Source organism: Miniopterus schreibersii, assembly GCF_964146895.1.
Source record: "Miniopterus schreibersii genome assembly, chromosome: X".
NCBI classification, from domain to species: Eukaryota; Metazoa; Chordata; class Mammalia; order Chiroptera; family Miniopteridae; genus Miniopterus; species Miniopterus schreibersii.
In genome coordinates, this window is record NC_138104.1 from 16455942 (window position 1) to 16470844 (window position 14903).

The 14903-nt window shown below is 41.2% G+C and overlaps 1 protein-coding gene and 1 long non-coding RNA gene across 4 annotated transcripts; one reads left to right on the forward strand and one right to left on the reverse strand.

The window, feature by feature from the left end:
* The first annotated feature begins 108 nt into the window (after positions 1-108).
* RNF113A (ring finger protein 113A) lies at positions 109-9799 on the forward strand. Of its 3 annotated transcripts, none has more exons than XM_081126409.1 (3): positions 109-1268; positions 1390-1458; positions 9514-9799. In XM_081126409.1, the coding sequence occupies exons 1-2, from the start codon at positions 269-271 to the stop codon at positions 1446-1448; spliced, it is 1059 nt and encodes a 352-aa protein (XP_080982535.1). In that variant the 5' UTR covers positions 109-268; the 3' UTR covers positions 1449-1458; positions 9514-9799. The 3 variants fall into 3 exon arrangements, with proteins under 3 accessions (XP_080982535.1, XP_080982534.1, XP_080982536.1); XM_081126408.1 differs by having other exon boundaries at positions 116-1268; positions 9525-9799; XM_081126410.1 differs by lacking the exon at positions 9514-9799 and adding an exon at positions 4679-4906 and having other exon boundaries at positions 116-1268.
* LOC308551782 lies at positions 9439-14877 on the reverse strand. The gene is made up of 2 exons (XR_013998070.1): positions 14807-14877; positions 9439-9587 (listed from the first exon to the last, which is right to left on the reverse strand). It is a non-coding gene; the product is annotated as an uncharacterized lncRNA (long non-coding RNA).
* Positions 14878-14903: the final 26 nt, after the last annotated feature.

The following is a 14903-nucleotide window of genomic DNA, read 5'->3' on the forward strand; positions in this document are numbered from 1 at the left end:
GACCAAGGCCAAACACCTTCCAAGTCCTTAAAAGTGACCGGCAGCAACCCCTTCCCACAAAGCCCCGCGGCGGGGCGGGGACACGTACGCGGCGGAAGAAACGACGGTGGCCCGCAGGGCTCTAGGGTGGTGCCTTCGCTCCCGGGTGCTCCAGCTTCCGCAGCGCGCTTTGCTCCGGGTGCTCCGTGGAGCCCGCGGCGCGCAGTAAGGTGAAGCTGCCCCACGAGATCCCGAACGCCGCAGCCGTTTTGGAGCTCGGGACTGGAAAATGGCAGAGCAACTTTCTCCAGGAAAGGCGACAGACCAGGTGTGCACCTTCCTGTTCAAAAAGCCTGGGCGAAAGGGGGCTGTAGGTCGCAGGAAGCGTCCGGTCTGCGAGCAAGAGCACGGAGACAGCAGCTGCAGCAGCAGCGACGAAGGCAGCACTGTGGTTCGCCGCGAAAAGAAGCGGGCGACCCACAATCCGATGATCCAGAAGACCCGTGGCAGTGGTAAACAGAAGGTGGTTTACTGCGACTTGAGTAGCGAGGAGGAGGAGGAGGAGGGGAACGTGAACGGGAATGAGCCCGAGACTCTCCGTGTGGTCTACAAGTCCACCCGCTCGGCGAAACCCGTGGGGCCAGAGGATATGGGGGCGACTGCTGTCTATGAGCTAGACACAGAAAAGGAGCGTGACGCACAAGCCATCTTTGAGCGCAGCCAGAAGATTCAGGAGGAGCTGAGAGGCAAGGAAGATGACAAGATCTATCGGGGAATCAATAACTATCCGCAGTACATGAAGCCCAAGGATACATCTATGGGCAATGCTTCCTCCGGAATGGTGCGGAAAGGCCCCATCCGAGCTCCCGAGCATCTGCGTGCCACCGTGCGCTGGGATTACCAGCCGGACATTTGTAAGGACTACAAGGAGACTGGCTTTTGCGGCTTCGGAGACAGCTGCAAATTCCTCCATGACCGATCAGATTACAAGCATGGGTGGCAGATCGAACGTGAGCTTGATGAGGGTCGCTATGGTGTCTATGAAGATGAAAACTATGAAGTGGGAAGTGATAGTGAGGAAATACCATTCAAGTGTTTCATCTGTCGCCAGTCCTTCCAAAACCCAGTTGTCACCAAGTGCAGGCATTATTTCTGCGAGAGCTGTGCACTGCAGCATTTCCGCACCACCCCGCGCTGCTATGTGTGTGACCAGCAGACCAATGGCGTCTTCAATCCAGCGAAGGAATTGATTGCTAAACTGGATAAGCATCAGGCTGCAGAAGAGGATGGTACTTATGATTTTCCGGAAAACCCTGATGAGGGTCCAAGTCTCATTACTTAGTTTTCCCATTATATTCCAATTTCAAAATAAGTATTTTGGAAATCTTAATTTGTGTCCTTCCTTTCTAGGGAAAGTGACAGAGGAAAAGGCAGGTGGTGAAGTAGGTTCCTGGATAGATGGCTTGTGAAAGCAGCAAGGTAGGTATAATCTGTATTTTTACCTGGTATAAAATGCTGCCTGTGTGCAACTTTTCAGAACTCTTTGGCATAAATTACAAGGATGGGAGAAGTTTGGAAAAGAGCTAGAATTTGCTTGAAAAAACCAAAGCTGTGATGAAAGGAAGAACCGAACCTATTTATTATATCACATTTCTGTATCACTTAATGGTTTACAGAAGTACTTCCATGCATTATCTCTATTGGGAGCCTGTGCTACTTCATAATACACCCTAGCCAAGGTGTGTGTGGGGGGAAACAGGTGAGTGGGAGAAGTGGGTTGGGGACTGGTGGCTAGCACCACAGAATGCATGTATGGGAAATGGTCCTTGCTGTCTTTGAAGCACCTACACTAACCCTCCTTCCATGGATGATTGAAATAATCTATGCTATGCGGTCCAATATGATAGCTGCTGGCTTCGTGTGGCTGTTGAACACTTGAAATGTGGCTGGTGGCCACTATATTAGACATTGCAGTCCTCGACTGAACTTGGGAACCTGCAGAGGGCAAAAACCTAATATTTTATAATGCACTGTCTGAAACTGTGTCCTGACAGACCCTGTAACATAGCTGATCACGCCCTATTAAAGTTAATCTAGGTACCGGTCTTCCTAACCAATTTGTCAACTGTGACTAGCCCAGTGCTTGACGCCCTTAATAAAGCCAGAGAGGTTTCAAAAGGGGGATTGGGGCCAAAGCCTTGAGTCCAAGTCAAGAAGTTTGACTATATTCTGTAGGTAATGGGGAGATAGCAGAGTTTTGGGGAAGGGAACACAATCAGACTTTTTAAAAATTTTGTGGTTGCAGGCTATCAGATTGCAGGGAGATGGATGACAAGAGATAAGGAGGCCAGTTAGGCCAAATGATTAGTAAATTTTTATTGATCTGGCTAGAATTTGGACTGATGCCAGGAAAGAAATGTGGGTTAGGTTTGTTTTTTTTAATTCACATGATGAATCCATTTAAAGATACTCTTTGAGCAGCTATTCTGTGTCAGGCACTGTGCTTGGCATAAGGGATATTAGCAAACAATGGACACAGCCCCTGTACTCATGGAACTAGACATCAAACAATGACAGGCGTGATGAGTACAAGAAAAAAAAAAAGTCCACTGGGTTGATCTCAGGATAAACCTAATCCCAGCTTTGGAGGAGTTCAGAATCATAAACTCACAATGTGAAACTTTTGTTTATTCTTGTTTACTTGCAATCCCATAAAAATTTAGATTCATCATGTCAACTACTGCAAAAACATGCTGGAATTTTGATTGGGATAGCATTGAAATTATAAATTTGGAGTAAACAGATCTCTTCTACACATATAACTGCATTCTATTAGGAAAATCACATTGGTATAATACTATTAACTAATTTACAGACCTTATTCAAATTTCATCAATTGGTCTACTAATGTCCTCTTTCTGGACCACATTGCTATCCAGGATCACACATTGCAGTTAGTTGTAATGTCTCCTTAGTCCCTCTTATTCTGGAAGAACTCTTAGCCTTTCTCTGTCATTCATGCCCTTGACACATCTGAAGAGTACTGGCCAGTTATTTTGTAGCTACCTCCCAGTTTTGGTTTGTGTGATGTTTCCTTATGATTAAATTCAGGTTATTCATTTTTAGAAGGAAAACCATAGGAGAGATGCTGTACTCTTCTCAGTGTATTAAAGTGAAACATTCTATACCACAATGTATAAAGTACAGTGGGGATACCTGAAACACTTGAGAAGCCTACTGGGAGAGGGGCTTAAGAGAGCATCACATAGGAAACAGCATTTAAGGGATGAGACAGAGAGAGCCGAACAGAAAACCAGAAAAAAGATGTTGTAGAGGCAGATGGAGAAACAGGAGCATACACTGCCATAGAAGGCAAAAGAAGAGAGTGTTCTTAAAAAGTATGGAGAGGTGGGGGAGGTGGGAGAGCATAAAGGGGAGATAAATAGTGATGGAACGAGACTTGGGTGGTAAACACACGATACAATATACAGATGATGTATTGTAGAATTGTATACCAAAACCTATATATAATTTTATTAACCAATGTCACCCCAGTAAGTTCGATTTTTTAAAAAGTATCATGGAAAGAAATGTGGCAATGAGTAACAAAATAATCATCAAACTGGTTCATTAAAAAAAATATTCCTGAGAATTTATACTAAAAAAGTTATTCAAAAGTAGAATAAAGTTTTATGGAAAAAAAATATATATATATACAATGAATAGAAAAATATCTAAAGTAATAGTTATCTAATGGGAACATTGATTATTTTTGAGTCTAGGGAATTGGTTACTGTAATCTTTGGACTTTTCTGTCTTGCTTGAATTTTTTTTTTTAGATGTTTACACTATGTTTAAATAGTAAAGTTATATTTCTGGGGGGGAAATTAAAAGATATACATTGAATTGTTATATGTTACATAAGCTGAGAGAAAGGGTTCAGGAGAAAACAAGATGAAAGGAAGAGAATGCTGCTGATGACTAAATTCTAGGAGGTAGCTAGAACTGAGAAGGGATGGAATTAAAAGCTTATGTCAAGAAGTTAGTCTTGCCCAAGGGTATAATTAGGACTTCTCTATTAAGTCCTTGGTCTTAAGTATATCACATAAAAGGACATTACTAGAAATGTAAGAAAGTTTTACATTTAGAAGTTAAAAAAAAAAAAAAAGTTAGTCTTGCCCTAGCCGATTTGGCTCAGTGTTTAAAGCGTCGGCCCTTGAACTGAAGGGTCTTGGGTTCAATTCTGGTCCAGGGCCCATGCCTCTGTTGCAGGCTCAATCCCTGGCCCCGGGTGGGAGGCAACCAATCAATGTGTCTCCCTCACATCGATGTTTCTCTCTCTCCCTTCCACTCTCTCAAAAGCAATGGAAAAAATATCCTCAGGTGAGGATTTTTAAAAAGAAAGTTCTTTTTTTTTTCTTCCAAATTATAAGAGGAAGTTTATTTAGAAAGTTACAAAGGTGGTAGAAGTGAGCCAGCTGGGCTACGTAGGCTCAGGAAACAAGCTACAGAAGCAAAAGAGGGACCATTAAAGCTTAGGAGAGGGAAAGGCAAAGGTAACTGCTTGAGGGGAAGGAGAGGGATGGGAAAGGCCCTGTCATGCTCCCCAGCACAAGAAGTTAGTCTTAAAGAGCTGACAGAAGAGAAAGATAGCATATGTCTACTACTACACGTTTTTTAATACCTGTCTGAATCTTAGAATATACAGCCCGGCCAAGTGTGGCTCAGCGGTTGAGCGTCGACCTAGGATCCAGGCGATCGGGGTTCGATTCCTGGTCAAGGCACACGCCCGGGGTTGTGGGCTCCATCCCCAGCAGGGGGCCTGCAGGAGGCAGCCGATCGATGACTCTCATCATTGATGTTTCTCTCTCTCTCTCTCCCTCTCCCTTCCTCTCTCTGGAATCAATAAAGATATGTGTGTGTTTTTAAAAAAAGAATATACAAAATATATACAAATGATCATTATTCTTAGGATCCAGAGCATTCAGCAGATTCTTAAAGGGATCATGAATCCACAAAAGGGCATAAATCAATGGTGTACTCAAAGTATTTTTCATGTTTACAAGTTTATGATTACATATTTTAAAAGTCAGAACCATTTATCACCTTTAATCAAATAGTACTTCTTCATAGGTGAAAACAAAATAGTTGTTCTTACAAATAAAGTTTTTTTTTTAATTTGAAAAAAAAAAAAAAGTATGCCAGCAGAGATGAGATTGCAGCTGGACTCTGAAGGAGCAAACCTAGTCTGAGGTCAGAGGAGTCTCCCCTAGGAAATGACCCTGGTGGGAATGAGAATATCCCAGGCAGAGAGTTAAGTATATACCAAGGACCTGAAGTGAGAGACTGGTTTCAGCTCAGAACTCAAAGCAGTCCAGGATGGCTGGAGGAAAAACACAAGGTGGCCAGGTAGTCAGGTCCAAAAAACAGACACCTTGAAAATCATGTTAAGGACTTTGGACTTTATATGAAGGGCACAAGGATACCTTCAAAGAGTTTTAAGAAAGAAAGTGAGCCCTAGCTGGTTTGGCTCAGTGGTTAGAGCGTCAGCCTACAGACTGAAGGGTCCCAGCTTCAATTCTGGCCAAAGGCATGTACCTCATTTGCAGGCTTGATCCCCAGCCCTGGTAGGGGCTCATGCAGGAGGACCAATCGATGTGTCTCTCCCACATCGATGTTTCTCTCTCTGTCTCTCCCACTCTCTCTGAAAAGCAATGGAAAAAATGTCCTCGAGCAAGGATTAAAAAAAAAGAAAGTGAAATGATCAGACATGAATTTTATAAAGATAATTCTGCAGTGTGGGAAATGGATTGAAGGAACCAGACATGAGACAGGGAGATGGGTTAGGCTAGTGCGCTAGTCCAGGAGACATGATGGTAAACAAGACTGGAAGCTGTGGATAATCATTTAATAAATAGTTTTGAGCACCCACTGTATGGTTAAGTATTGATTGATTTAAGCACTGGAGATAGAGCCATGACAAAAGCACTCAAGTTCCTCCTCTCATAGAACTTACATGAGAGACAGTAACAGATTTATATGTACAGATACATAAGATCAGATTGAGATAAGTACTATGAAGAATAATAAAGCAGTGTAAGGGGTAAGAGTGCAGTGGTATGGGAATGCTATTTTATATAGGGTGGTGAGGGAGGGCCTCTTCTGATAAGGTGACATTTGAGCAGAAACCTAAACAAAACAGGTATCCGGCAGAAGAGCATTCCAAAAAACACCCCTGTGCAAAGGCCCTGAGGCAGGAAAGTACCAGGCATGTCCTAGAAACAGTGAGGAAGAAATATAATTGGAGTGGACTCAAGAAAGAGGAAAGATACCCCCCACACACACACACACACACCCTGCCCTGCATTGGTCAAGCCGGTCAGCCTCTGCTCCTCTCACTCCTCCCTCTGCCCTAGCTCACTTCTCGAAGCTCCTCCCCTCTTCCTCTCCCAGGACTGGTCTGTCATGTTTCATCTGTTCAAGAGGACACTGAAGCAAAACAAATTGAGAACAACAACAACAAAAAGTTGTATGGCAGTTTTTACTTTTTATCACTCATTTTAACTTTATAAATTAATAATGACAAAACCTCAAAAAAATATTAAGAAAGAGGAAAGACCTCCTACGGTTCTGTAACAGAAGTAATGGAGGGAGGGGGCAGACTGTTTACAGTCTTATTCTCAGTGAGATGGAGCCGTCAGGAGGTGCTGAGCAGAGGAATGACATGATCTGATATTGGCTTTATAAAAGGATCCTTCTGGAACCTTTAGGGGATAGATGAAATGTTTTCTATCTTAATTAGGGTATCTGTTACACAGGTGTCTACATTTGTCCAAACTCATTGGAATTTACACTAATTTGTGTTTCATCGTATGTGATTATATGTCATTAAGAAATATTTTCAAGTTAAAGGAGGGGGGGGGAATCTTGTTGCTAGAGAGAAAATAAACTGAGCCAGAAGGGTCAAAGGATGAAGAGGACAGATTAGTCAGAAGGCTGCTGCCTCTCAAGGTGAGAGCTGTTAGTAGCTCAAACCAAATGGTGGTGAGAAAGGGTGCAGGGAAAACCGACAGGCACTCCTGGTGAGTTAGATATGGGGTATAAGATAAAGAGAAAAGTCAGGGTGACTTCAAGATTTTTCACCTGAGCAACCAGGTGGAAGGTGGTACCACTTACTGAGATGAAAAGATGCACATCCAGAAAAGTGTGTAAAGCGCAACTTTGCCGTATAACAATAATTATATAGGAACACCTGCAATAACCACCACCCAGGTGAAGAAACACAAACTGTCCCAGAGAAGAAAAAGCTAAAGGAGTTCATCACCACCAAACCAGTAGCACAAGAAATGGTAAAGGGACTTCTTTAAGAAGAAGAAAGAAAGGATAAAAATATGAATAATATAATGGCAATAACTACATACCTATCAATAGTTACTTTAAATGTAAATGGATTAAATGCTCTAATCAAAAGACAGGGTGGTTGAGTGGAGAAGAAAATAAGACCCATACATATGCTGCCTACAAGAGGACCAGTTCAGATCAAAAGATATACACAGACTGAAAATAAAAGGATAGAAGAAGATATTTCTGGCAAATGGAAATGAAAAAAAAAGTTGGGGTAGCAATACTTATATCAGACAAAATAGACTTTAAAACAAAGTCTGTAACAACAGATAAAGATGTAGAAGCAACCTAAGTGTCCATTGATAGATGACAGAATATGCAATGGAATATTACTCAGCCATAAAAAGAGTGGAATCTTGAAATTTGCAATAAGATGGATGGACCTAGAAGGTGTTACGCTAAGTGAAATAATTTAGAGAAAGACAAATACCATATGATCTCACTTATATTTGGAATCTAAAAAACAATGAATGAACAGTCAAAACAGAAACAGACTCATAGATACAGAGAATATTTTGATGGTTGCCAGATGAGAGTGGGGTTAAGGGGCTGGGCGAAAAAGGTGAAGGGATTAAGATGTACAAATCGGCACTTACAAAGTAATCACGGGGATGTAGAGTACAGCATAAGGAATATAGTCAATAATATTGTAATAACCGTATGGGATGGGGGGTGGGTACTAGATTTATCAGGCTGGTCACTGTAAGTTAAATAAATGTCTAACCACTATGCTGTACACCTGAAACTAATATAATATTGCCTATCAACCATAATTTAGACAAAATTTTTTTTTAAAGACAAAAACACATAGTATTGAGTGAGGTAATGAGCAAAACAAAAGATGTATCATACCCAGGTTCTATTTTTAGCTTAATATAAAAAATAAAATCACAAACAGGGCCTATTATATGTTAACCTAATAAAAGTCCTTTCCCAATTAGACAAAAAGTTGATGGATTTTGCTCGGCCGGTGTGGCTCAGTGGTTGAGCATCAACCCATGAACCTGGAGGTCACGGTTTGATTCACAGCGCTTCCCATTGCAATTTAACATACCTAATAAGCCTAATCGGTTTAATATCTATTTTATAAAGAGAGAGAACCAAAAAATTTTGAGATTTTCCAGGGGCCCCCTGGCAAACCTCAAAGTTACTTCCAGGTCAAGAAAAAGACTATATAAAATTTGAATTTGGGGAAGTTTGTCAAAGTATCAGAAGGTTCTAAAATACTTGACTAAATAGGACCATAGGTCATTACGAAACAATACTTATTCATTTAACCAGTGACAATAAAAGAGTTCAAAAACACACAAAAGGTTACATAATTGTTAGCAAAACTTTGTTCTTATTATTGAGATGATTCAGTTTTCTTAAGTAGTCAAGAACGTGATTAAGCAACATAAAGCACAGAATATGATATTGATATAAAATAGAGTCTGTTTTCTTGGCAGAAAACTTTTCACAGTACTGTATCTTAGCAAGAGCAGACCAATAATCCATAAAAACTTCCTCCAAACTCTAATTTTGCATCAGCTTACTTTTAATATTTAAATTCATTCCAGTCTTACTTGACCACACATAAAATTTCCTTTTTTGAGAATCCTTTTCAGAAACCTTATACAACTTTCTTTGTCCCATCTAATTTGTCTCTTGCTCTCTTACCTGTTCAGAAATAATCAACTTATTTTAGGACAAACTTATTTTCTTATAATTTCCCTCAAAAAATGTATCTCTATACCTTATATCTTCCACACATATCCTATTTTCCTTGCATTCTAAGTTGATTCACTTATTATTCCTAGTAGTTTCAATTATATATATTTGACTTTTTAACCTCTAAAAACCTCAATTTCTAATAAAAACTAAGTAACTGTGAACTGTTGAAACTGACAGCAAATCATAACAGAATGAGTATACTAGAATTTAGCTCCTAGCTGAAATCATTAACTCTTTTTAAGTGGAATGTTGTCATGTCCTGGGACCTGGAGGCCTGCATGTAAGGCAAGTTTCAGGAAGAATATAAAAGTATACTTTGCTTAAGATAATAGAAGAATGTCACCTGTTAAGCATAGGATGTATAGCTCTGCTTATTTTCCTGCTCTTAAGATAACATCACTGACTCACAATCCCAAGGTGTCTTGCAGAAATCTGTACGCAGAAAAGACCACCTGGCGTCACGAAGATCCTGGACAGGATGCCACCAAGAACTAAAATGAGAGTAAGAAAATTGCTGAAGCTTGCACGAGAACTGACCAACACAGCCAGAGATCCTGAACTCCTTACTCATGCTTACTTGCAATATTTTGCCTTTAAACCCCCCCAATTGTAAGCCATCGGTGATCTGGGTTTTTAAGTGATAGCTTCCAGTTCTCCTTGTGTGGTGCCCTGCAATAAAGCTACCCTAATTCCTCCACTGCGATTCTTGGTGTTCAGTGTTTGAATTTGCTGTGTGCCAGGTGAATGAACTCTCTTATTTATAGCTTCCATTAAGATTTATTCAACAAGTTTTGGTTTTACAGTACTGGGTAGGGGAAATGTTCCCCAGCTAGATATAATATTGATTCCTATTTAAATATTCAGGTAAGGTTGACATAACTTCTTTACATAATACCTGCTTAAACAATCCAACTTTCATAATCTTATTAACCATACATTTTTACGTTCTCTCAATCTAATTGTAGTCTGAGTCAGGGTATCTGATCTCTGGAAGATCACAGTTTACTGGAGAAGACAGAAAAATCACGTGAGAGTCAAGCATTAATTGAGGCATGTACAGGATGCTTCAGGGTCACCAAGGGACAACTGGCTAACTCTACCTAGGGACATGGGGGCTTCACAAAGGTGAAGACAGTTGGGACAGGTCTTGAAGGATGAGTAAGAGTTTTCCAGGCAGACTAGGAGGAGGAAGGGCCTTCCAAGCAGAGGGCGTAGCACGGGCAAAGGTACAGAGATGTGAGGGAGCACTGTAGGATTTTTAGCTGGGAGAGCAGCATGATCAGATTGATTCATTCTTTGACCCAACATATGAGTGCTATGCACTACCCTGGGTGGTGGGGATGACAGCAGTGAAAAAACCAAATCCCTTAACTCATGGAGCTTACATTCTAGTTGGAGGATCACAAAGAGCCAAGGGATAAAAATCAAGCAGGGGATGATAACAGAGAGGGAGCAGAGGGTGGTTTTAGACAAGGGTGGTCACAGAAGGCCCTCCTGACCAAGTGACATTTGAGCAGGACTTAATGAAGTGAGGGAGCAGGCCTGGCTAATGAGTGGGGAAAGGTAACACCAGGCAGAGGGAACTGCAGGTGCAAAGGCCCTGGGGTGGGAACGTGTTTGGTGTGATCGAGGAATGAGCAGGTGGGATTGGGGAGTACTGGAGCAGCATGAGGGGTTTGGGGTGGGGGATGAAGTTGGTAAATGATGGGATTAGTGAGGCAGAGAAGGACCCGATCATGTAGGGGTATGTGGGCCACAGCAAGGGGTGGACATCTCATTCTAAATGGGGTGGGAAGTGTTTGCTGAGACTGCATGTTATGGTATGAGAGGAAAGTGAGGTGTCAAGATAATGCAAGGGCTTTCACCCAAGCAACTGGAAGGATGGAGATACTGTTAAGTGAGGCAAAGGACACTGGAAGGAAGCTCAGGAGGACTTCAGTTTGGACATGCTACGTTTGAGAGGAGGAGATCCCCATTAGATCTCCAAGGGGAGCTGTCAAAGAGGTATCTGGATCTGTCTGTATGAAACCTGAGCAGGGGGTCGGGTGCACAGGGGGCATTTAAAGGTCTGAGACGGGATGTGAGTACACAGACAGAAGTGGTCCAAGGCCCAAGCCCTGTGGCTCTCCAACCTCCAGACTCTAGGAGACAAAGAGAGTAGGAATCAGCAGAAGGCACTGACTGACTGGTTAGGGAGATCAAAGGGAAGCCAATGGAGTTTGGTGTCCCAGAATCCAAGGGAAGGAAGAGGTTCAGGGAAAACAAGGTAATTGACTATGTCAGATGCTCCCGAGAGGCCCAGTAAGGTAAGGGCTCACCACTGGATTTGATAGCAGGAAGGGAGGACATAGAAAATTAGATATCCACATGCAAAAAAAGAGAAAGAAATTGGACCCTTATCATGCACTATATAAAAAAATTAACTCAAAATAAATGAAAAACTCAAACATAAGACTTGAAAGTATAAAACTTCTAGAAGAAAGGTAAGGGAAAATTTTCATAACTTTGGTCTTGACATTGATTTCATGGAAATGACACAAAAAGCACAAGTAAACAAGTGGAACTACATCAAACTAAAAGGCTTCTGTATAGCAAAGGAAACAATCAACAGTAAAAAGGCAATATATGGGACAGGAGACAATATTTACAAAATATACATCAGATAAGGGATTAGTCTCCAAAATATATAAAGAATTCCTATAACTCAACAGTAAAAAAAAAAAAAAAAGTAATAACCCAGTTTAAAAAATGATCTAAAGATTTGATTAGACATTTCCCAGACATATACAAGTGGCCAACATATATATGAAAAGATACTCAATGTCACTAATCATTGGGTAACTGTAAATCAAAACCACGATATCACCTCAAACCTGTTAGGATGGCTATTAACAACAGCAACAATAACAATAACAAAAGATGACAAGCAGTGAGGATGTGGAGAAATTGGAACCCCTGTATACTGCTGGTGCAGCTAAGGAAAACAGTATAGAGGTTCTTTTAAAAAAATAAAAATAGCCCGGCCGGGCATGGCTCAGCGGTTGAGCGTCAACCTAGGATCCAGGCGATTGGGGTTCGATTCCCAGTCAGGGCACATGCCCGGTTGTGGGCTCGATCAATGACTCTCTCATCATTGATGTTTCTATCTCTCTCTCTCCCTCTCCTTTCCTCTCTCTGAAATCAATAAAAATATATTTAAAAAATAAAATAAAATAAAAATAAAATTACATATGGTCTAGCAATCTGGCTGTTTAGCCAAGAGAATTGAAATCTGGCTCTGCAACAGATATTAGCACTCCTATGTTCACTGTAGCATTATTCACAACAGCCAAGATGTGAAAACAACCTAAATGTCCATCCACAGATGAATAGATAAAGAAAGTGTGGTATATAAAGACAATGCAATATTATTCAATCTTTAAAAACAAGGAAATTCTGCCATATGTGCCAGCATGGGTTAACCTTCAGGACATTATGGTAGGTGAAATAAGCCAGTCACAGAAGGACAAATACTGTATGATTCCACTTAGATGAGGTATCTAAAATAGTCAGACTCATAGAAACACAGAATAGAATGATGGTTGTTAAGGGGCTGGAGGTAGGGGGAAATGAGGAGTTGCTAATCAATGGGTATAAAGTTTCAATAATGCAAAATGAATAGAAATCTGTTGCACAACATTGTGTCTACAGTAGATAATACTGAATTGTACACTTGAAAATCAATGCTGTAATGCACACTTTAAAAAAATTTGTTAAGAAGGTAGGTCTCATGTTAAGTGTTCTTTTTTTTAAAAAAAAATATATCTTTATTGATTTCAGAGAGAGGAAAGGAGAGGGAGAGAGAGGGAAATAGAAACATCAATGGTGACTCATTGATCAGCTGCCTCCTGTACCCTCCCCCCCACTGGGGATCAAGCCTGAAACCGGGGCATGTGCCCTGACCGGGAATCGAACCTTGATCTCCTGGACCCTAGGTCCATGCTCCACCACTGAGCCACACCCAGCTGGGCAAGTCTTACTGTTTTAAATAAACACACTCTTCAAGATTACAGTACATACAAAATGTTGGTAATTATTGAAACCGAGCAACTGCTTAATGGGAGTTCATTATACTATTCTCTCTACTTTTAGGCATACTTGAACATTTCCATAATAAAAAGGTTTTAAATTTTTCCCCCAATTATTTCCCCATCTAAAATGCCAGGGAAAAGTACCAATATTTTTTACCAGGAAAACAAGATTTTGTAGGATCAGGCCGATTTCTCTGGCTTCATATTTTAAGCCCTCTCACCCCAGCCCCTCTTGCATTCTATACTGTAGGATTTCTCAGCCTCAATACTATTGTGATTTTGGTTCCAATAATTCCTTGGGGCAGGAGATTTTTAGCAGCATCTGTCTTCTACCCACTAGATGCCAGTAGCACTCATCTGGTTGTGACAACCAAAATAATTCTCCAGACTTTGTCAACTGTTCCCTAGGGGGCAAAGTTGCCCCTGGTTGAGACAACTGGTCTAAGTATACCAGATGGTCCACAGTTCCTAACATGATATGCTGTTTAATATCTCTGATAATTTGTACAAACTATTCCCTTTGCTTAATATGTTTTTCCCCTCCTCTTCCTGACAAGTTTTGTTAATAGTTCAAATACCTGCTTAGAGCAACACTTCTTGGGTGAAGTCTTTGTTTCCTGTGTTCATTTCATTTTTGTAACCATCCCTAACACAATCCCTGGCATAAAATAGGTGCTAAATAAATGTTTGCTGAAAAGATTAATCATAATTATTGAGATTTTTATTGAGGTCCTTGTCAGCACTGTATTTTATAAAAGGTATAAAGCAAGATTCTCACTCTAGAATGGTTTACAAATTAATGGGTGTGATAAAATATTGTTAATTATCCCCTATTACCCTTTCTCTCCTTTGTCTTGAATAAAAGAAGCTCTGATGGCTGTCTAGCAAAAAATACTTCCCAGCCTCCCTACAGACTAAGTCCTAGCCACCTGATGTAAGTGGAAGTGTATCCTTTAAAAGGGGTGGCATGCTCTTCTTGACTTCCTCCTTCCTATTGGCTGGAATGCTGATTAAATGGCTGGAGCTCAAGCAGCTATTTTGGACTAGGAGGCAAAGCCTCATGCTAAGAATGGCAGAAGAGTCCTGGCTGGGTAGCTCAGTGGGTTAGAGCATCTTCCCTATACACCAAGGTTGCAGGTTTGATCTCCGGTCAAGGTACATACAAGAATCAGCCAATGTCTGCAGGGATAAGTGGAACAACAAATCAGTCTCTCTCTCTCTCTCTCTTTCCCTCCCTCCCCCCAAAAATGAAATTTTTTTAAATTGCAAAAGAACAATGGAGAACAAGTCTGTGGCCCTGATGAGCGTGAAGCCACCATGCTCACCTTGGACTTCATGCCTTCTGATTTTATTTATACCAGAAAGAAATAAACTTTTATCTTGTTTAAAACATGGTTAGCCTGGCCAGCGTGGCTCAGTGGTTGAGCACTGACCCATGATCCAGGCGATCCCAGGATCCATTCCTGGTCAGGGCACAGGCCCAGGTTGCGGGCTGGATCCCCACTGGGGGCGTGCAGGAGGCAGCTGATCAATGACTCTCCTCATTGATGTTTCGATCTCTCTCCCTTCCTCTCTTTGCAATCAATAAAGACATAAAAAGAAAAAAATTAATTAAAAAAAAAATACGGACCCTGAAGTACCTGTGTATGTTCTAGAACGCCCGGCCAGAAGCGGCTAACTGCTTTGCATGCTGGGATTTGTAGTCCGCCAAAGAGTCGTTCTAGTCAAGATGGCGAA

Excerpts from the sequence above, each read along its gene's own strand:
- RNF113A (XM_081126409.1), top strand. The coding sequence starts at position 269 with ATGGCAGAGCAACTTTCTCCAGGAAAGGCGACAGACCAGGTGTGCACC. Across the intron at positions 1,269-1,389 it reads TCAGGCTGCAGAAGAGGATG|GGAAAGTGACAGAGGAAAAG; the intron begins GTACTTATGATT and ends CTTCCTTTCTAG.